The sequence below is a fragment of the Gymnoscopelus braueri genome (assembly GCF_963280865.1).
Source record: "Gymnoscopelus braueri genome assembly, chromosome: 9".
In the NCBI taxonomy this organism is placed as follows: Eukaryota; Metazoa; Chordata; class Actinopteri; order Myctophiformes; family Myctophidae; genus Gymnoscopelus; species Gymnoscopelus braueri.
Window position 1 is genome coordinate 31,364,676 of NC_137610.1, and position 23,028 is coordinate 31,387,703.

Consider the following 23,028-nt stretch of genomic DNA (forward strand, 5'->3'; position numbering starts at 1 on the left):
TAAATATAAATAAATAAACTAATATATAGTAATCAAGTTGGTATTGGTACAATTTCAATGTGACCTTAACAAGAACATTTGATAAGAGATGTTAAAATAAAATAAAGCCATGTTAAAGCTGCACTATGCTGCTTTCCTCTTCTACCCCGAATTTGAACCCGGTTTCCTGCGCAAGTGCTGAATTATTTACCATTGAGCTGAAAGAGCCTGCCTGCTTGCTCACGGGATAAATTGAATCTGGACCACCAGGTCAAAATTTGTGTCGGATCCTGTGTCTAGGTGAGACATGATCTTTGACACGATCTAAATGTCTCAATAGAAGAGCAGGGAGACATAATACAACCACCCCAATTGTATAAGTTATATTGTATTAACATACTCCACCATACAGATTGGACAAAATTATATTGTATTCATTAAAAAAAAAAGTTGCAGGGTGCCACTTTAATAGCATAGAGATAATATAGGATAGTCATTAGTCTATAAATACTATACTGAGTTGGTAAGATCAGCACAGGAAACATAAAAAAAAGAAAAAAGAAATTGAAAGACACTAGAAAGTATTTGTTACTGCGTAGGGAGATGAATAGATGTTAATATTTTGAGTTATATTATGCAATGAAAAAGTAAAAACTAAGTTCTGAATATACTTCTGTCTGGAAAATTATGAAAATGTTATGCTCACAATGCTACAGTCACACAATTTTCAAGTGGGCCATGCATAGCCCTTACTGTGTATCTGCCATAGCATTTCGTATTGAGTATTCTTTGTTAAGGCACCCAGTCCCTGTAAATGTGCACAAACCCTCACTGCTCTATGGGCTTCTATGTATTGTTGCTGGCTCAGGGGATTTGACACAATGGCGCTTCTAGCTGGTAGGTAGTATAAAAAAGGCTTGAGGCAGGTAGGAAGGCAGTTCACCATCAGCAACAGCAGTCACCTACTGTACAGCAGCTAAAAACAGCCAAAATGTCCGCCACCGACATGAACATGATGAGCAAAGTAAGTCTGACTATTGCTTTTATTTCATTCGTTTATCTTCCCCGAGCATAAACCACTGTCAACCTGGCATCCCTATTTGACATGTCATTATAGGTGAAAACATTTTGAAAAAATTGCGAAAATTGCAAAAGTAGCAGAACTACAAGCTCACAATGGGTTGCAATGTGACACGTGAGCTTGCAGATCTGCTATTTTTGCTATTTTTCAAAATATAAAATAGGGAATAAGTGGTTAATATTCTGCCGTTTCACAAATTACAATATTGCTGGGACTCAAAACAGCGATTGACAAAATTAAGGCAAAGCTCTGTTGCCTCAAAATATTTCCTCTTTTTCTTTCAGATCGTCTTCTACGAGGAGAAGAACTTCCAGGGTCGTTCCTATGAGTGCATGAGCGACTGCGCTGACATGTCCTCCTACCTGAGCAAGTGCCACTCCTGCAGGGTGGAGAGGGGCTGCTTCATGGTGTACGACCGCAACAATTACATGGGCAACCAGTACTTCATGAGGAGGGGAGAGTACGCCGACTACATGAGCATGATGGGCATGAGCGATCACATCAGGTCCTGCCGCATGATCCCCATGGTAGGATCAGCACAGGAAACTCTTCTTTCAGTAATTCTGTCCATTTCTTATCTTCAAATGCAGCAGAGATAATAAATTAAACATCCTACTTCTACAAATTACAGTTCAGGGGCAACTACAGGATGAAGATCTACGAGAGGGAGAACTTCGGAGGCCAGATGCACGAGATGATGGATGACTGTGAGAACATCATGGACCGTTACCGCATGAACAACTGCATGTCCTCCAACGTGATGGACGGCCACTGGCTGATGTACGAGCAGCCCAGCTACAGGGGCAGGATGATGTACATGAGGCCTGGAGAGTACAGGAGCTTCATGAACATGGGCTGGGGCAGCGGCATGAGGTTCCAGAGCATGAAGCGCATCATGGATTCCTGCTATTAAATTATTCCCCGATGGATGTACAGTACTTGTCTAGGAAAGTCAATAAAGTATGTATATAAATAAATTGCAAGATTACGTTGTTTTTCTTATGTATGCACAGAAACACACACGTCGCCTGCATTTTAACACCTCCTTACTCCAGTTATAGTCAGAAGAATATAATATTGTAATTTGTGAACTAAGGTCCACATGGTCTTGTTCAGGTAATACCATTCAAAATTACCTGTGATTTTCGAAATCCACTTTTTGAAGTGGATGAACTTTAATCTGACAGATTGAAATCCTGTGGAGAATGCAGGGATGCCGTTCCAGGTGGTCCAGTAAGATGGGTGGCAGATGTTTGGGCACATCCAGCTCAGACCAGCAATTTTTTATGGTTTATCGTTCAAATTGTTTTGTATATAATTTTTGAGACCATGGTTTAACATGTTGCTATATATATTCATAATCTTACCTATAAACACATGGCAGACCTTGCTCTGCCATGTGTTTATAGGTAAATAAAAGCTCTTCATGGTGAATGCATTGAGAAAGTACCAGGCTTTTAGTAATATTGACACACAGGACTGTAAAAAAAACTGACACAGTAATGTAACCCCAACAGTGTGAATAGGCTCAGTGTGAAGCTGTAGTCCTGGGTTTCCAGGCATAGCCTATACCTAGCTCATGGTCCATAGCGTTAGAAGGAGCTTCTAACCCTATGGACCAGAGCTAAGGCATACCCATGTCCTGATCCGGTTCAGTTTCCCATAGCTTTGTTTGATTGGCTCGACAGCAGATTTGAACGGGAAACACCTTCCGGAAACACATTAAATCTACTGCCAATCCAATCAAACAAAGCTATTGTATGGGAAACTGAACCGGAACAGGAAATTGGTATGCCACCTTCTGGAAACCTGGGACTAGTTAGCCTATGCACAGAGCCTAGGCTATTTGGGTGTTTCAAATTGCTGAGGGCAACTATAATGTAGGCTATGTTTAAAGAGTTTGCTCATGTTACCCAATTAAATGAGGAGCTCACTTGGAAAAGACTGTTCATCCACTGTAAAGCAGCTGCTCATTTATAGTCTATGGTTATTTGTCTACAGCTGCTGATGTATTGATATATTTGTTTTAGGTATTATTAAGTCCTAAGCTTACCCAGTCAGGATCCATTTAATACCCCCACATATTTTTACTTACTTTCCATGTAGAGAGAGAACCAGGAGTTTCACAGTCAAGTATCAATGCTGCGATGCCTAATTCATAGTGTCAAATGAATAGTCAATAGTGTGTCAATCGAGCTTAACTCCCATGCAGCTAATCTGTCTGATTAGCTGCCCAGGTGATCAAGCCAGCTCATTAACTATACTTTCTCTTGTATGCTGCACAGAGACTATGTCCAAGAATACAGATGATGATTGCTGGTAACCCTGAAAAGGGGATACATACAGTACACATATGAAGGGTGGATTGACATTATTAACCAACCTGTTTAATTCAAGGCTGAATAGTTTTCTTTTGTAAGATCTGATTGGTGTTTGGACAATTTGTGTTTGTGATTAAATGTAGGCCTACTTCTGGAAAGAACAATCTATTTTGATCCAAGTGTCATTAATCTCCCAGAACACTCAATGGTGTTGCACCAAAATAACACAGATTCACACCCTAAAGAATGTGGAATTTAGTACCTCAAAAATCGGAAAGAATGCTTATATAGTCTTCTCAGCAAAAGTATTAAGACTAAGTATTTAGGAACAACATATATTAACCCAGATATTACCCAGATCACCCTGGGAATGCAACGGGAAATAAATTGCACACAGTATTTTTATTTAATAAGTTCAAAATCAGATTTCTGCGTCTCTACACATAGAAGCAATACACAAACAAACAATTGTTTTACTATGAAGAATCTTGGATAGTGAAATATTATTCTTTTAGGGGGAAAAACTACATAGAGAGAGACATATTCATTTTGATCAAGGTTGCCAAAGTAAGCACAACAAATAAACTTTGACAACAGTCCATGATCAACATCACTGTCTCTGATCACAACCTGTGGTTGGTGATGGTGACAATCTGCAAATCAATTAAAAGAAAATCTACTGTCATGTATATATGATCATGGAATATTGTAACACAACAAAGACTTATATTTACACAAATATTTAGTAAAAATATCAGATTGTAAGAGGCCACTTCATCCTAACCAAACTACCATTTGAAACAAGTTACAGTGAGTATTGCGTTTTTAGTCTGCTGTTATATATTGCATTACAGAATTTACTGACTTTGTGCGGTCAACAGCAAACAGAAGATTATGTGATATCATACCGTATTTCATCGGCGTACATCGTATTTGATCTGCATACTATCAAAGATAATCCTATGGGCGCCACAACTATATTCTCAGGGTGACCCCTGTCTATCTCAAGCAATTAGGATTGTACATACTGGGAGAAATCAATGACGTCCACATTTTTTATTTCTGCCAAAACAAAATCTACCTGTCATCCTGTCATGAAATAAAAGAATCGGGACCTGGTCCATCCTGTCTTGGTGGTCTGCATCAGAAGAGAAGGTTTGAGGCCAAATCTTGTTACAGGTCTGGTTTTATGAAACCCTGAAAGATCTCCAAAACACAAGATGAACAAACTGTATGTAAGGCTTTTTGTTCTGTTATTTTTCCCAGTCCCTGGAAATGTGAACAAACCCATCATACTGCTACTGTACTATAGGCTTTTATGGCACGTTGCTGGCTCAGGCTGTTTGGACAATGGTGTTTTGGGAGGTCAGGTACTATAAAGAGGGAAGCCCTCCACCAGGTAGAGAGTGTCAGCGTACCATCACCACCAGCAGCAACAGAAGCACCTGCCTTAGAAGCAGAACTCACAGCCAAAATGACCTCCAGTGGCATGAACATGATGAACAAGGTAAGTCAAAGTTCACCTATGGATTGGAAATTTGTCCAAAGTTCATCATTATACTGTATGTATTGTATAAATAAGACAAATAGCAACCAGTTCATAACAGGCCAATTATTTGATTTAATTGTGGTTATCATGAATTCATGAAGTCTAACATTAAGAGTTATTATTTTAGTTACATGAAAGAAGTTGGACAGTTCGTAGAGGCTAAATGATTTTCATCTTGTTTTTAGATCGTCTTCTACGAGGAGAAGAACTTCCAGGGTCGTTCCTATGAGTGCAGCAACGACTGCGCTGACATGTCCTCCTACCTGAACAAGTGCCACTCCTGCAGGGTGGAGAGGGGCTGCTTCATGGTGTACGACCGCACCAACTACATGGGCAACCAGTACTTCATGAGGAGGGGAGAGTACTCCGACTACATGAGCATGATGGGCATGAGCGATCACATCAGGTCCTGCCGCATGATCCCCATGGTAAGATCAACAGTATAACAATGTATTTCCGTCTATTTATCATCAAACGCAACAGTGATGATGAATTAAACATCCAACTTTTAAATTACAGTACAGGGGCAACTACAGGATGAGGATCTACGAGAAGGAGAACTTCGGAGGCCAGATGCACGAGATGATGGATGACTGTGAGAACATCATGGACCGTTACCGCATGAACAACTGCATGTCCTCCCACGTGATGGACGGCCACTGGCTGATGTACGAGCAGGCCAACTTCAGGGGCAGGATGATGTACATGAGGCCTGGAGAGTACAGGAGCTTCATGAACATGGGCTGGGGCAGCGGCATGAGGTTCCAGAGCATGAGGCGCATCATGGATTCCTGCCAGTAAATTCTTCACCAGTTCAAGTGCTTCTACTTCACTGATGGAAATGTAATTAAATTCAATGAATAAAGTATACTTTCTTTTTTACACATGGGGACATTTGTTGTTTGTTATTTTTATTGGATGCCATTCTATGTTATTACACACCTAAGAAAATACTTATTTTATTTCTCATATACAGTATGTGTAACTACATATCCTACTACCACATCATACAACACACCGTAAATAAACACTATAATCACCAATTAATTAATGTTATAAATATTATCCTTTTAGCTTATTATCAATATCCAAAGGGAACTATATCCCATGAGATCTCATCCTTAATCTTTTCAGTTCTCTTTAGCTCATTTGATTTCTATATGCGTCCAGATTTTACAGTGTATTTAAAATTAGCATTTTTACAAAATATTCTCTTAATATTTGAGACACTGGTTTCACATTATGTCATTACTTTGACTGACTACATCAGAAAGCACATTAAATGTGGTTTATTCTGTGCGTTTCTGTGTATTTTACAAGTGTCTATTATAATTGTTCTGTTTTGAGTGTTCTGTTTCAGCCATTTCTTCTATAATAAACATTAACTTGAGATACTGGGAAAAACAATAACAACTCCACTTTTCTTATCATAAATCCAAAAGTAGTTTATTTTACAAAAGCAAAGTCAGATTTGCAGTCTTTCCAGTGTCTTTCCACAAAAATAAATACAAATATTTAACATTAATAAATCCAGTGTCTAGGACACAAAAAACATATTTGCCATTTATAAACCCTGAAATACAGAATGGAGAGAATGATGAAGATGGCTCATACGGCCAAAAACAACAATTTAATTATAAAACAAAACTTACATCATTTACATGTGAAATGCTTTATTGTTCACCTAAAACATAGGTGAATAATGAATAGGAAGGTGGATTAATACTTGTAGGTAAGGAAGTGTTGATATTTGAAAGGTAACTCAGTGAATACTGTATTTCTTCCCCCTGGCAATAATACTGAATTGTCTCGAGTTTCCTTGTTACAAATGCTGTGTTCCTTTTTTAAGTATATAAATAACATGAGGGTTTTACCGCATGGATGGCATTGTCCAATGATTGATAACAATCAAAAGGAACACAATCGTTACCTTTCTTTTGGTACAATCAAGTAATGTTAAAGGGATATTTCACTTTCAAAAAATCTTTGGGTCATTTTATCGTCTACTCAGGCTTTTGTGAGCCCCCCAGATGTTTTTTAATTTGCTTGATTCATTATTTAGATATTTGATATTAATTTTATCAGACACGCCCCCTTCCTATACAAACCCATTATAACTTCAAACTCCATTTTTAGTATGTTAGATTAATCAAAAACACCCGTCCTTGGATCTGGTGACTCACCCTGCCCTCCTAATACACGAGGGGGCCGTGTTTTTTTGATAACATCTTTCATTTATTTTTTATATTTTTTGGGGAAAATTAAAAAAATTAAATACAATAAAAATAATAATAATAATAAATGAAAAAAGTAATCGAAAAAACACGGCCTCCTCGCGTATTAAGAGGGCAGGGTGAGTCACTAGAACCAAGGACGGGTGTTTTTGATGAATCTAACATGATGAAAAAGTTTGAAGTTATAATGGGTTTGTATAGGAAGGGGGCGTGTCTGATAAAATGAATATCAAATATCTAAATACTGAATCAAGCAAATTAAAAACGGTATGAGGGCTCACAAAAGCCTTAGTAGACGATAAAATGACCGAAAGTTTTTTTGAAAGTGAAATATCCCTTTAAGGTAGAAAACAAAAAAGGAAGCCACACGAAATTAGTTACATAATACACATTACATACACAAATGACACATTTTGACAGATTACTGCTTTGTGTAAAAGTCAATATTTGAAGCTCTAAATTTCAGTGCGTTTTCTCAGCTGCCTTTTGATTTACACACACAGCAGTGACAACTCCTTTCATTTTACCAAAGTAGAAGCAAATGGATATAAAACACAATTCTGGATCCTCTACAATTAGTCTACTAATCGTATTATGGCTTTGTCTGTTTGAATGGGCAGTACATACCTACTGTACATTGATTGTTTCAGACGTGAGAACAAATTACTTTTCACTACACTTAACCACATTCACCCTGGAGTCCCTGTTCTGGGCATATCAGAAGGGGGGAGTAATATTTTATATATTTTTTTATTTTCAAAACAATTCTGCTATTCTTCACATGACAATGTATATGTACTGCAGGGCTTAAGTGGTTAATAATTGCAATATTATTGAACCACGTATAAGACATTGGATAAGTCATAATCATAGGAGTACATTGTCAGCCATTGTAAAAGCCACTTTCAAGCATTTATCCCACATGTACAGTATGCACATTAAAAAGGTAATAAAGTAGCACCAAAAATTATAACATTATCCTGTCAACAGTTACCATATCATTCTTTGTAACTTCTGCCAAAAAGAGAAAACCAGATTTATCCAAATAACTTCTTTGCAGCATTAGTACAGCAAGCATGTGGTAAAAAAAGCAGGACTTCTACATTGGCTGAATCTGTAAGTCCAACGACCTCACATTCAGCAAGCAGACTTTTACTGTAAGAAAAAACAACTGTACAATCCTTTAAAATGTGAAACAGTGACAATGACTTTGCTGACAATCTCCACTGCTTACATATATTCCATACTACTTACAGTATAAAAATTAATCTCTCCTATACACACACATACACACAAAATACAAGATTATCACCAGGCTCATTGCAATGGCAATTGTGTGTGAAAAGACATGTATATCACATGTTTTAGCCTATCAACAGCTTGGGTACTACACATTCAGTCATGGCACATTGTTTCATGAGAAAATAAAAGTATTTAGACAATATAAAAGTTCACTACCCCGTCTGTATTTTGTACATGACAGACCATCCCCTATCCACACACAAGGAACCATTCATTAACCACTTGAACCCTCATGGCAACCTTGATCTTGGGCTAACATTTAGAGAAAATAGCGACAAGTTCATAAAATCGACAAGCTCATCTAACAAACCACCAATGTTGAACATTTACAGTACAGTAGGTAGTCCATTATGTTGTTGGTCAAAGCATGTTGTGTCTAATCTCTGACAGGGATAGCCTACTCCACCAAATACTCTTGTGAAGTTTGGTGAACTTTTATTCACCCTTTTGTTTATAGTCGCATCTGTTCCCTTTTTAAGTTATTTCACAATATACACAATATACACTCGATTGGTACTTTGTGGGCCAGAGGCATTCCAGAGTCAACCCATGGTTGAGTCACGTAGGCCAGGTACATTTCCACAGGCACAGTAGCGCTTCTCTGCTTGATTGAGACGTTGTTGTAGCTGTCCTTCCCAGTCAGATAGATGTTTCATTGCTGCCACTTTTTTAAATAAAAATTGTATTGTAAGTACACTATATACCTGAATTAAAGCAATAGTATATTATATCTTCCCAATGCAAGTTTTACGACACACCCTTTCACCATGTTATCGAAAAACAATTACACAACTAATATAAAAAATGATCCCAGCAAGGAGTATATTCCTTTTTTGCTAAATGTGATCATATTTACATAATTATGTTAAGTAACACTATTAGCAAATATGTAAATAATAAACATGCAAGACAATTCCATAAATGTATCAACACAAGCAAAATGTACATACAGTATATTGTTGCAAAAGTAAAATATGTAAATATTAAAATATGTTGCAATATATTTGAACATATATGCATAGATAGGTATAGTATTTCCATAGCCCACTTACTCTGAATCTGATTCGTTGACTTCCTCAGTGCCATTGACCATTGTTGTCGTGAGCATCGCAGTTACCATGGTAGTGACGCCATTGTGCTGTTGTCGTGGTGACAGAGGTGGGCGAGGGGTCACCGGAGAGCGAGGTGGGAGTTTGATAAGAACCCCGTTTCCCCCGGTGGCTGGATGCAGGCCTCTATTGGTGGGAGAGGACGGGACGAGTGTCCGTGGAGAAATGGTCGGGGAGTTGTAGTCACTAAGTTTCTCCCGAAGGCGATTCTTCATGTTTTTGTCGGCCAGAGGAGGGGGGTAGGTGATCTTGTTTTTCAGAATCCCTGACAAAGGATCAATATTTAATCAGGTTATTATACATTTTTACAGATAAAACACAAGATGGAACAATTGGTCGACATGTTTATTGAAATGCCTTCCAATACTATGAGTGTACTGTATACTATGGCTTAGTCGACCAAAACTTTGTTAGTTGATTATTCCTATTTAAGCTTTTTTCCATGTACATTTCTTGATTCTACCAGTCTCGAGGCCAATAGCCGGTAGCCATTGTGAAATCAACATTAGAATGATCAGTGTTCAACCTCACCAACCTGAAAAGGCTGGTATCTGTATGATTGTATGCAGCAAACACTAAACACAGTAAGATATACAATGAATTTAAAGACTGAGATTATTCTGTAGTCAACTGAAACGTAATAATCCGAACTTCTTTGTATGTTGGTTGGAAGCAATTCAATAAATCAAATCAAATCACTATCACAAAGCACATAAATACACACTAACCAAGTTAAATGCTAACATTCAGCAACTATTAGGAACCAGATTAGAGTGTTGACATAGTGGTTGAGTCATGTGTTTAATTTGATCAGGGACGTTCCCCCACAAGCTCAACAATAAAAGGTCTCCATGTGAAACACTGCTGAACTCGTTTTTAAGACCTTTTCGGGGAATCCAACAGGCCGATTACACTATAGTTTACAAGATGGGGTTAACTTCATAGCACTAAAGTGATGCATTAATAAAGCACATTTAAGAGACAATTAAAACAATGTTTAAGACTTTAAGGATATGTTTAGACTTAGAGGTATAAATACATTATTTTAAGTGTGTGCTTTCTCTCACCTCTTCTTGGTTGGTTGCTGTCAGGTGAGCTGGTGGGGGCGCTGTCTTTCCCTCCGCCCTCGTTCTCGGACGGAGACTCGCCCTTCAGTTTGTTGTCCCGGTGGAGGTCCACCTTGACCTTGGTCTCCACACGCAGCATTTCCAACTCACCAGGCTCCTCATCGTTCTCACTGGCTGTCGGAGGCTCCACCGGCCAGTAAGGCTTCACGGGATTGGCTACTGTGTCCACTACAGTACGTGTGGCATAGTAAGTTCACCAGAATGACAAAATGTATTAGTGGTAAAGCCAGTACAAACCATAGACTGTAAAAAAGAATGGACAAAGCGACGCCATTGGATTGTACAGACCGTAAATGAAGCCGATTGTTCAGGAATTTCAAATCGCGTCATATCCTGCGCAATGCAACCAGACCAATATTGGTTGAGTAGCTTGTCAATCAAGAGCGGGGGCAGGGAATGAATGCTATTGGTTTTGTAGCTTGTCAATCAAATCATCCCGCCCCTCCTAGAGCATACCCTACTTTATCGTCAATTTAAAATAAATAGGATCATCATTTACCAAAACGCATATCATGATGATTGAAAGAAGACTTTAAACTAGCGACTGGAAGCATATAGTATTTATGACAATTTTTATTAAGGTAAGAAAATCAAGTCTAAAGTTCGTCAAAACTCACCCACTTGCATTGAGAGAAATTCTTTCTGACACCAGCAGGGGTAAAACAGCTAAACTGCAGGCCATTCATATGAACTGTCACTTGAACTCACTTCCTATATAGACTCAAAGGCCAATGCTAATGGATTACTTGTATGTTTTATTGAGGGTTGATAATAATGATTAAAACCTCCTTTGGGGTATTTATTTGTGACTGTACATTTGCACATGTATGTGAAATGTGTATCTTGCTCAGGGACACTTTGGTACACAGACTGGGTGAACCGGGGGGCAAACCGGGGATTTCTGATTCCCGGACGGCCTCTCTGCCTACTCAGTTACAGTTATGCCACCCCCATATTTATAAATCATAGGCTCTCTACCCAAAGCCCTCTCCTATGGTTATTTTCTTTAATTTAATGTGCAATGTGTTTTCTGTATACACTATATGGTGTGCATTTAACACTACACTGCGGATGAATAAAGTCTTAAACTCATGTTTGTGTATTTGTCTTACCAAGAGGAGTGCTATGCTGGGGCTGTGTTTCATTGTTCCACCTGTGTTTCCGTCGCCTTCTCTCATCTTCGCTGTCTGATGAAGCATAGGAGCTGCTGTGCTCATCCAGCGACAGCTCACTGTCAGAGTCCGACTCTGTGGCAATAAAAAGACTAGAGATGTTAACTATATGAACCCTAGCGTCTCTATTCTGGGGCGAAGACATTTAGTGTAGAGGGGGAAAAGGAGGGGGGGCTAGTATATACCCCTGGGGGAATCCAGTCAATTGGGTTTAAGTGCTTAAATATCTGTCTACATTGGCTCTTAAAGCCAATGAATGAATACACCATGGGAGAAATCCATAAGATGATTCTGATTCTGTTTTCACCAAAACACATGGGCTGTCTAACATCTGCTTTTCCTGTGAACCGAATGGTTCAGCACCCACTTGTAAAATGAATTAATAGACGTTTTTGGTGGTTAAGTAAATGTATGTCAGTAGCCTGAATTGGCCACTAGATATCACTGTTGTGCTGTATATACAGCATACAACCGTCTTCTAATCACATATTATAGGGCATCTCAATATATTATATTATATATTATATAATCATATTTTTGTATAAAATGTCAATCAACTGCCTATGCAGTAACTGTAATTCAGTTATTAATACAACACAAGTATGGTAAAACTGCAGTCCACCCGCACAAGTATATAACCTGAACTTGCTACAATTTCCTCCAGAAAGAAATGTGGGAAAAGTTTTATTTTTTTACCTACAAACACAAATGACAAATTGCACATCTTTCCTCACCTTCTCGCTTGGAGCGCTTGCGCAGAGAGATGGAAGAATGGCCTTCTCCATGGTAACTCTTTTTCAGCGAGCCAGAGGAGGTGGTGCGCTTCTGTCCAGAGTCCTCCCTTTTGGACAGGACAGAACAAGTCACAGGTTACAGCACAGCATGTTCTGGTCATGGTAAATTCAGGATAGAGAGTATTCTTGGCTGTAGCAGAGTAGATTTCAGCCTTTTTCTTCCTGGAATAAATGATTCAGTGCCTCACAAGGATACCATGTGTTGTTTTATTTGTTAAGGGCCTGTGTATTTTTTGTCTCAAACAAGGGTAACCTAAGCAACACAGCATGACTTTAATATAACTGAATACTGTAATTACAGATAAAACGCTTTGACAGAATGTATTAGAGTCTTGTTTCTGCCCTTATTTACTTTGTGTATAGCAGCTGTCTGATTAGAAAACAGGACTTGTGACCAGGGTTGCTATAGTTTGCATCATGAAGTTCTACTGGCCAAAAGGGGACATGGCGCCAGAAGCACAGCAAAACCTTATGGACAAAACTGACACCTTCATGGCAGAGGTCTGTGCTCTACTGAGCACATCTTCTAGTTTAAGACTGAGGTTATGGTAAAAGGCCCAGGGGGATGTCCAGGTAGATATGTGAGACCCTCCCCCTACAACTGCTCCCCTAGACCAAGGGTTGCCAAACTGTTCAGGCCACGACCCCCCAAAATAAGAATATTTGAACTGGGGACCCCCCACCCTGACAAGCACTTGGAATTGTAGACATTACACTTGGTTCCACAGATAAATATTATATATATATATATATATATATATATATATAATATTTTCACCATTGCCCGTTGTGAGCCAGTCTGTGAGACAGTCGCTGTGCATCAGCATGTAATAGTCAACTTGCTTGGTTGAATAATAATGACACAGGAAAATGTATAAAAATGAAGCACGAATTCTACTTGGCGTTAAAGTTCGTGAAAGGTTACCGTGCTTGGCTACTGCTCTGGCTCCTGCCTGATCTTGTAGTGGTGTCCAGTGAGGCTGTCGACTCTCCTATGGTAGTGCGATACAGACCGTCATCTTCTGTGAATGAGTGCTTGCCATTCAATGAACGCTGGGGAGAAAAGGTAGAGCACATTTATTCATATACCACATGCGATGCAACTACAGCTGACCATGGGAGTGTGAGTAGAAGTGACATGCCAATCGGTCCAATGGTGCCGGAGATTACTTTTGAAAGATTTGCATTTTTAACCTAAAAGTATTTCTGAAAACATCCAAATTTAAATCACGTATTGAGGGGCCTCTCCACAATGCCAAGCCAAAAAGGATTGAGGTGAATCATTGTCCTCGTCATCTCTTCAACTTACAGTTAACAAAGTAGCACGGGTGGTGATGGATTCTTCTGTTACGGTTTTCTTCCCCGTGAAGACATCCTTCAGGTTGGTCCTTACCTCTGTATTGAAAATACAGTGGAAGAGGAAAATGCAAACACCCTGGAGGTAAGGAAAGAGGGATAAAGTTGTTGTTAATATTAGGACATGAGGAATGTTAGTCTAATTCTATTGTAATTGTAATTGACGACAGCTGTCAACACTGCTCAAATATAAAACAGCTGAAATTTTTTGTCATGATTATAAAATAAAAAGTCAGTAAAGAAAATCCAATATAAACCTCTTCATATTTTAAAATAAGAGGTTACTGTGAAGAAAAGTTATACGATGCTCTCAGAGTTTAAAGTTTTATTGAGCACCTGAAGGCAGCTGAAGATGGCAAAGAGGTAGTGGAAGGAGATGACATCACTGTTGACCGCCATAATCCCCAGCAGCCAGGTGGCGCTAAGGAGCAGCAGGAGCAGGAAGGCCAATCGCAGAGCCGAGCTGAAGGAGGAAATAAGGAGAAGAGACAAGAGAAGAGGAGCAGAGGAGTGTAGGGATGATAACAAATTAAAGAAGTAGAAGAAGGGAACAGAGCTACAAGTAATCATCTCTGACTGATACCGTTGTCCAAACAGGCCAACACATGAAACTTTGCCCCAATTTGGATAAAGTTTAAATTAAAGTAATTAATAAGGCTGCTATTATGCAGGAGCAAGTAATTTCTCAAGCAACTCACACAGCTCCTGTCTTTTCAAATGTCCAGTGCCTTTGTCTGCATGAGGCCTTTGCTGCCAGGACGAATATGGCAATGTTGATCTGAAACGACAAGGAAAGAGTGTGTGGTGAATATACTGCTGTAGAAATCACATAGCATTACAACTAAATAAGGACAACATACACGCACGCACAAGCACACACGCGCGCGCACACACACGCACACACACACACGCACACACACACACACACACACACACACACACACACACACACACACACACACACACACACACACACACACACACACACACACACACACACACACACACACACACACACACACACACACACACACACACACACACACACACACACACACACACACATATCATATACCATACACACAACCATACACCCATACACACCATCACTACTATGGCTATGGGCCCTGCAATACTCCAGATCAGTGTATCCTGGACAGAGAGCCAGCAGAAATCTGGGTTCCCATAACCCTGAGGGTCCAAGCCCACTGCGAGACCTGGAGAGGGAGAGAGAGAAACAAACAACATTGATACTTTCAAATAACCCAATTGTGTGCCGCAGGTTTTATGTTCGATTTATTTTTAATGCATGTTTTCAATTAACAAGTTATTTTTGATATAATCTGTCACTGGTATATTTTTTACAATAACTGTTCCACATGAATGTGTTTTTTTTTTTTTACTTTATTGAGTGCTAAATGCTAATCACTATCAAACACTATTTTCATTAGCGAGTGTCTGACCCGACACACTACATTCTATTTGTTATGTTATACTAAATACTGTTACGCAAATAACAGACAAAAGTCTGCATTTGACACACACACACACACACACACACACATAGACCTTCATGTCCCATTTTGGGCAGTGGTCATGTGACCTGTGTGTGTGTGTGTGTGTGCGTACTGTATGTGCGTGTATTCATGTGTGCGTGTATGTGTTTGTGTAAGTGAAAGCATACCGCATGTAAAGGCTTTTCTTTTGCATTTACAGTACATACAGTACAATTCCTATGTGTGTGTGCATGCGTGTGTGTGCTCGGGTGCTTTGTAAACTTGTGTTGTTTTTACATGTACATTGTGCGAGAGTACTGTAGGTCTCACCAGTGATAATGGCAGGAATGCCCCAGCCAATGGCGTAGTAGAACCTCATGTGGCCATGGTTGATATTGCGGACCTCTGTCAGCATACGGTAAATGTGCAGCCCCTCAACGAACATCCAGGCAAAAGTGCACATGTAGGAGTAGTGTAGCAGGATAGCCACCACAGTACATATGAACTAACAGAGAGAGAGAGAGAGACATACAGTAAGTATCAAGTGTCAAGCCCCAGCATGAAATATATACGTTTTTGTGAAACTGGACAGAAGATACATTAAATAATATGGGGTAAGTGTTTACTAACACAGAGAGATGATAGAGTAAGTATATAGTGCTATATTTAACAAAGTTTTTATATATACCAATCGTGAAAGCTTATCGTGAAATTGTACATTACAATGTTGATTCTTCACTTTGTGTACAAACATCCACAGCTTCCAAATATACTGAGGACTCCTTCTTAGCTTTTTAGTCATTCACTTTAATACTAGTGTTATACAAATGTAATATTATATGATGTGTCATTTGTTTGCCATTGTCTAAACACATTGTAATGTTGTTAAGAAAAATGCTACATAAATAAAGTTATTATTAATGTTGTTGTTGTTGTTGTTGTTATAATTATTATTATTATTAATGAAAAGGGGGGAAAGTAACCTTTCCCATGTTCCAGCATTCTGTGGTGGATCTACCTACTTATTTATTTAGGTATGGATTACAGAATGGGCCTTCAAATACAGGGTGATCTGTTCATGATCATTACCAAAAGCAATGTCTGTTATTGTTTGGATAAGCTTTCTATCTGTACCCCACTTAGGATAATTAGGCAGCAATCTTTCCATTGAAATTAAACCCAATGAGATAGGTGAAACCACATCCTAGATGCAGTCCAATGCTTTGGATGAAACCTAAATCACAGCTTTAAGGTATATTTGTGGCACTCAAGAGGAAAATTATGTTACGCTGTCTCTCTGTTATAGCTGAAACATCCCCTTACGTTCTACACCAGTAAAATCCTTTGACTGTATTCTTCTTTAAAAACATAAAATACGTGTGGGCTATTAGTGTAATAATAGGGTATGTTTGATAATGCAATTGTTATTCAATGGATGAAACCCAAAGACAGCACTGTGTATAATGAAAGACTGTTATGCTCTGCACAAGAAGCAGAAGACAAACCCCTGGAGGCAGCTCAGACGCTCTTCCCCATAGTTTGCTAATCTCTAAATTAGACTGTTAACAGACTGTCTCAGAGCAAAGACAAGCCCAGTATAAGTTACTTTTCACGAATATCTACCCTGCGGGAAAATCCATAATAATGAAACAAATAACAAAGCAGCAGGGAATACACTCATTGTTTGCTTCCAAATACAAATTTGTAATTTTGTTAGCTTGTCATGTACTTTATGTTAAACATGTGTATATGTATTTTTTATCTATTGACTCTACAATAGGTACTGTAGGTACAGTCAAACCTTGTTGCTGTACTGTGTTTTTTCCTTGTCAGCATTCCAACACACTCCAAGAAGAAAGAAGTTCACTGCTCTTTCAATTTAAAATGAATAAACTTTATTATTAGATTTACTGTACGTGTCCTAAGTTTAATGTTGGGGAACATAACAGGGATGTGCTTTCTCGCCTTACCGCATTCTCCGTCTGGTTGATTCCAAAGAGAAAGACAAGCTCGGAGAGGAAGATGGCCGCCACCAGGTTCCTGTGGATGCTGTGGAGGTTAGAGCGCAGTTTACGGAGGATGGCCAGTAGGAGGAAGGTGATGAGGAGGGCCACGAGTGAGGCAGAAACGGTTGTATAGGTAATGATCTTCAGAGGGAGGACCTCGCCATGCTGAAAAACACAAAAACACATTAGTCAGGGAAAATATAATTTGTTTATTATATTTTCTATTTTTACATGTTTGCTTTGTTGCTGATTATAGAACAATGTTTAATGCACACACCCCAACAACAACAACAACAACAACAACATATTACATTATGATTATGTATTACTATCTCTAAACTATGTATAGTATAGTTACTATTGTATTTGTTGTAATTGTGTCAAAGGACATAGGATGTCAATAAAAAAACAATTGTCACTATGTAGATGTTGGTGTTAGTCTGCTTAAATGGTGATTACTGTATCTCAAATTGGGGTCCAACATTTCACTTCAAGTTTCAATAATTATCTAACTGTTAGCTTTACTCCTACACACAAAAAAACATCTGTCAGTTAGATTAATGTGGAGTCCCTCAATCACTTAGACCCTACATACTTTGTTGACCGGGCTCAACCAAGGGGTCTGTACTTGGCCCCCTCCTTTTTTCCCTTTACACAAAATCTCTTCACCGAAAACCTGTTGCATTGCAATGCGTTGTGAGCTTGTAGATTGGTTATTTAAATTGTGACGAATGTTCGCCTTTTACAACATGCCCAGAATAGGGACACTAGGGGGTTAAGAAGGTCAATTAACCATTAGGTGTTTGTGGGAATACAACCATTAAATCAAACCTCTCTTTTGGAGATATCCATCAGCACAGCAGTGCTGGAGGCATGTGTACACTGACAGCTGATGTGGGTGTGGTTTCTGGCCACCAGCTCACAACCCTTGGCAGACCAACCCCCTTCTCCCTTAACCCTGGACCAAGAAAACAATGGCTGTCAATTATCTGACTATACATTTGGAAAGAAAATATTTAAACACTTCAAAGATTTACTTTACTTTACTTTTAGTACTTTTTATTTTATTGACTTAACCCATTCAAACCGTGAACGCATCTGTGTAACCACTTTATCCATATTTTATACTTTGGCTATTCAAAAATTGCAGCAAGCTCATAGCGCGGCACAGAGTGCCGCCCTATGAGCTTGTAGATCTGCAATTATTTGAAAAATCATGAAAATGTGTGCAAATCTATGAATATATACATTTTTAAAGGGAACATTTGTAACTCAAATCTTTGCTTCTGGGGGGTCCCTGGAACAAAACATTTTGAGATGGGGGTCCGCGGCCAAATACATAACTAAAAATATTTTCTAAATCCTAACAGTATGTTGCTATATCAGTTTTGCTCCAACTTTTCCCCAAAATTATATGTATTTGGCCGCGGACCCCCATCTCAAAATATGTTGTTCCAGGGATCCCCAGAGGCAAAGACTTGAGTTAAAAATGTTCGCTTTAAAATATATTATATATTCAAAGATTTGAACAAAATTTCACTTTTTTCAAAAATAGCAGATCTACAAGCTCATAGAGCGCGGCACTCGGTGCAGCGCTATGAGCTTGTAGATCTTGTAGATTTTGATGATTTAAGTAGTTACACAGATGCGTTCCCTGGTTTTAATGGGTTAAGATACAGCAGTGATTACATGCTGCCCATATTGTGCAAAGACAAATGTATGTATAGAATAGCGGTCTTACGCAAGTGAGTGATTCCAGAAGACGCAAACTGGTTTGGTTCTTTCCTGAGTTTCCAGCAGTCTGTATTCTAGAGTGATGGGCTGTTCCAGAGGGCCGTTCATGGGAGCGCCCTCATTGTACAACACCGTACTCACAATGGGGGTGTTTATAATGGGCCGGTTGGGTAGCCTAGGTACAGCCACACACAAATATGAGGTCAGTAGACTGTGTAGTATGAGTTACTAAAACACAACCATATTCATTTCGTATCATAAACACTGACACATTTCTACTGTATAGATGCAAACACATACAAACAATGCAAAAACACACAGCTTTCCTCTGTTTTGATTATTGCTATACATTTTTATGTACCAGCCGAAGGACGGATAAAAGTGCACCTACCTCAGACTTCTCCGATCATGGTCATAATTCTCAGGCAGAAAGTCTCCCAGAGTTCTATAGATGATCACAACAGCAACCGGGAGAGGGCCCGCGATCTCTGCATGACGTTTCTTCTTAACAGACATCGTGGGAGACGGCGCGGAAGTCGACTCCGTAGGGCCAATGGTGGAGACGGGCGTGTGTGCAGGGGGGGTGTCAGTCGCGGTCTCCGTGGAAACTGCCAAACCAAAGGGTTTCAAGCATTACTAACCATTCCTTGGATTATGGATCACGATTTTCGTGTCCTGACTTGAACTGAAGGTTTACAAGACCCTTTAGGTCTTAAGGAAAGTGTCATGATTAAATCCAATTCAGAAGCACATTGTTAATATAATAGTAAGGCTGCTCTCCGTGCTGGCACTTTACTTTACCTGCTATACTTTTGATGTCCTCAGTTTGTGAGGAGAACTCTGGGAAGCGCACATAGGACTGGAGGTCATTAGGGAGGACGGGCTGGATTTCATCAAAATGAGGTATCTTCCTTTGGGAATTGGCTGGGTCCAGGTAATCCACAGAGAAAACTGTGTACAGTGAAACAGGTTTGTTTCAGTGAAAGTAGTGGAAAATGTATTTCATGCATTGCAATACTTTTTAAGTTACCAAGTGGGATACTTTATCGATCCATCAAACCACTTAGTGGCCAACAGTAGTAATGGTAGACAGTGAAACAAAGTGCTCAGTATTGGGGGGAAATAGTTGCATTCACACTTATGAAACATGTATAAATAAAGGATATATGTCAGGGATAGTATACATATTTGTGTCTGTCTTTTACTCCATCCGGGGCCTATTTTCCAATAATGACAGCCTCATTGTATTATTACACGGCTACTACTTATTTGACATGAAATTATTTTAGTGTATACGTTTCTGCTTCCTTAGTGACATAAACAAAGGCAAAGCAGTGGTCTAATAGATTTAGCTTTGATTTTTTTGAATGTTTTCGCGTCGATTAGACGCTCTTCTCCATTCAACGCGTTTCTCGATTATTCGATGAATCGAAACCGTAATCGATAGAATAATCGCTAAGAAGTTAGTCAATAGTTGCAGCTTTACTTGAAATAGAAGAAAATACTTACTCATGTTGTCTGTGATGATGGTGAAGGGCTTAAGGTAGGTTTTCCTCATGTTCTGGGCCATGTTCTGGGCGTACTCCTCAAAACTCCGCATGAGAAGGGTGGTGCCACTCTCTGACCGTTGGATCAGATCCCAGTGCATGCCGTTGGCTGGATCCAAGATGGCACTGCCCGCCCGGACAATATTCTACAACATTCATATACATGTAGGCCATATATTAATACAACCGCATAATGTTATACATTTTGATATAATGGAGAATGTGTGAAAAATCTAGTATAATAGTGTAACTTTAAACATTTCAAACCTAAACTACAGTATATACAATGTTGTACATCAAATTGTGAAAATAGCAGATCAACAAGCTTGTAAAGCTTGTAGAGGTAGATCTGCCATTTTTGCCAAATGTCCGCCTATTTTTACAGACGTTTCGCTGAATGTTCACCTGTCTTTGCCGAAAGTACACCTATTATGGCCAGAATAGGGACGGTTAAGTGGCAGAGGTGGGGACTTGGACTCGAGACTCGAGACTCGACTTGACTTGAAGTCCCGATTTTGATGACTTTAGACTTGCTTGACCAAATCAAAAATAGACTTGGACTTGCTTGGGACTTGAATGCCAAAGACTTGAGACTTGACTTGACTTGAACGCTAAAGACTTGAGACTTGACTTGACTTGAGCCCTCTTGACTTGAAAATTCAAGTCTTTTCAAGTCACTTTCAAGTCACTTAAGCAAGCCAAAAATGTTTAAAAAGTGTGCATCAACTATAATGTTATTAGTCAGAAATCCCGGCTGTCAGTGACACCTAGTATAGTGTTGCCAAAGCTGCTTATTTACCCTAACTTTTGGACAAACTTTGGCTTGTTTTTGGAAGTCGGTTCGCTTGTTTCTCTCCCGATACTTGGCAACACTGGCCCACATGTTGCACGTTACCAAACAAACAACACACCGGCTTCACTCCTGCCGTCGCTGCTGGAACTGAAGCCAGGTGGAATAAAATGTCAACTCCAGCAGTTATAGCTTTCGGTTTTAAAGATTACAAGGTGGAAGACAAGACGAGAAAAGCAGTATGCAAGGCAAGACCTATACTTCACATTAACATTACGGCGTGCTAAGAGCAAACTACAGTATAACCAGTGGTGGAAAGTAACTAAGTACACTTACTCAAGTACTTTACTTGAGTACAATTTTGACTTATTTTTTACTTTACTGAAGTATTTGCAATTTTCATTACTTTACTTCTACATTACAGTCATTTAGCAGACGCTTTTATCCAAAGCGACTTACAGTAAGTGCATTCAACATAGGTAGGGAACGAAACTACTAATCACCAGAAGTCCTAAGTGCATTTTCTGCAAAAACAAGCAACCAAGAGTATACCTAGCGCTAAGGTAAAAGTGCAATATATCAGCTACCTACTTCTACTCAACTACATACATATCAGAGGCAGATATTAGCCTACTTTTACTCCACTACAATTATTTGAAAACTTTAGGTACCAGTTACTTTGTAGATTTAGGTTTTTTTTTTTTTTTTTTTTTTTCTTTTTTTATTATCCCGCGATTTTTGTAACCCATTTTTTTCACCCGGTGCCAATTTCCTAAGTGATCCTGGGCACTACACCAGCCCTACACCAGCACTACACCAGTCCCCCACAGTAGGGAGGCCAGGGCCGAGCTCATGCTTCCTTCAGGCATGAGAGCCAACTGACCTTCTTGTCACCTGACAGGGGGGAGTTTCCCTGGTTGGACGTAGCGCGTGGAAGGAACACGTTATTCCAACCAGTTCCCTTCCCCTCCATCAGGCGCCCGGCTGTCATGGGGGAGGCGGTATAGCGACCAGGATTACTACATGTTTTTGTGAGGGTATTAACTACCCTAGTAGATTTTGGTTATTAATACAAAACATACATTGACCACTTCAGCGCTATATACATTTCCTCTTCTACCCCGGATTTGAACGCGGTTTCCAGTGCAATTGCTGAAATTTCACCATTGTGATAATAGAGCCTGCCTGCTTGATCAGAGGATACACTGAATTTGTGTCAGATCCTGTGTCTAGGTGAGACATGGCCTTTGACATTATCTAAATGTCTCAATAGAAGAGCAGGGAGACAAAATACAACCACCCTGATTGTATAAGTTATATTGTAGTAACATACTCTACCATACAGATTGTACAAAATTACATTATATTCATTAAAAAGGGCCCTTTTAAACCCTGTCCTCAAGGAGGAAATTAAAAGTACAGTATCTGCGT

General features: G+C 39.3%; 3 protein-coding genes across 3 annotated transcripts in view; 2 read left to right on the forward strand and 1 right to left on the reverse strand.

Moving 5' to 3' along the window:
• Positions 1-970: 970 nt before the first annotated feature.
• Positions 971-1,973, forward strand: LOC308091724 (gamma-crystallin M2-like; the record flags this gene model as incomplete). The annotated part of the gene is made up of 3 exons (XM_080437419.1): positions 971-1,003; positions 1,345-1,587; positions 1,692-1,973. The coding sequence occupies 3 exons, from the start codon at positions 971-973 to the stop codon at positions 1,971-1,973; spliced, it is 558 nt and encodes a 185-aa protein (XP_080293545.1).
• A 2,882-nt stretch (positions 1,974-4,855) lies between these two features.
• On the forward strand, positions 4,856-5,731 carry LOC308091745 (gamma-crystallin M3-like; the record flags this gene model as incomplete). Its single annotated transcript, XM_080437455.1, has 3 exons — positions 4,856-4,888; positions 5,116-5,358; positions 5,450-5,731. The coding sequence occupies 3 exons, from the start codon at positions 4,856-4,858 to the stop codon at positions 5,729-5,731; spliced, it is 558 nt and encodes a 185-aa protein (XP_080293581.1).
• A 633-nt stretch (positions 5,732-6,364) lies between these two features.
• The window catches only part of LOC308092685 (cadherin EGF LAG seven-pass G-type receptor 1-like), a 62,493-nt gene continuing 45,829 nt past the window's right edge, over positions 6,365-23,028 (reverse strand). The window contains exons 20-36 of the mRNA XM_080438753.1: positions 20,770-20,953; positions 20,062-20,211; positions 19,652-19,868; positions 19,268-19,435; positions 18,358-18,484; positions 17,491-17,691; positions 15,851-16,025; positions 15,129-15,241; positions 14,723-14,802; positions 14,361-14,487; positions 13,978-14,103; positions 13,594-13,721; positions 12,609-12,715; positions 11,815-11,949; positions 10,643-10,870; positions 9,519-9,840; positions 6,365-9,130 (exon numbers count right to left, since the gene is read on the reverse strand). Of these exons, the coding sequence (XP_080294879.1) occupies positions 9,106-9,130; positions 9,519-9,840; positions 10,643-10,870; positions 11,815-11,949; positions 12,609-12,715; positions 13,594-13,721; positions 13,978-14,103; positions 14,361-14,487; positions 14,723-14,802; positions 15,129-15,241; positions 15,851-16,025; positions 17,491-17,691; positions 18,358-18,484; positions 19,268-19,435; positions 19,652-19,868; positions 20,062-20,211; positions 20,770-20,953 (2,613 nt within the window). The 3' untranslated portion in view covers positions 6,365-9,105. The remainder of the gene's footprint in view (positions 9,131-9,518; positions 9,841-10,642; positions 10,871-11,814; positions 11,950-12,608; positions 12,716-13,593; positions 13,722-13,977; positions 14,104-14,360; positions 14,488-14,722; positions 14,803-15,128; positions 15,242-15,850; positions 16,026-17,490; positions 17,692-18,357; positions 18,485-19,267; positions 19,436-19,651; positions 19,869-20,061; positions 20,212-20,769; positions 20,954-23,028) is intronic.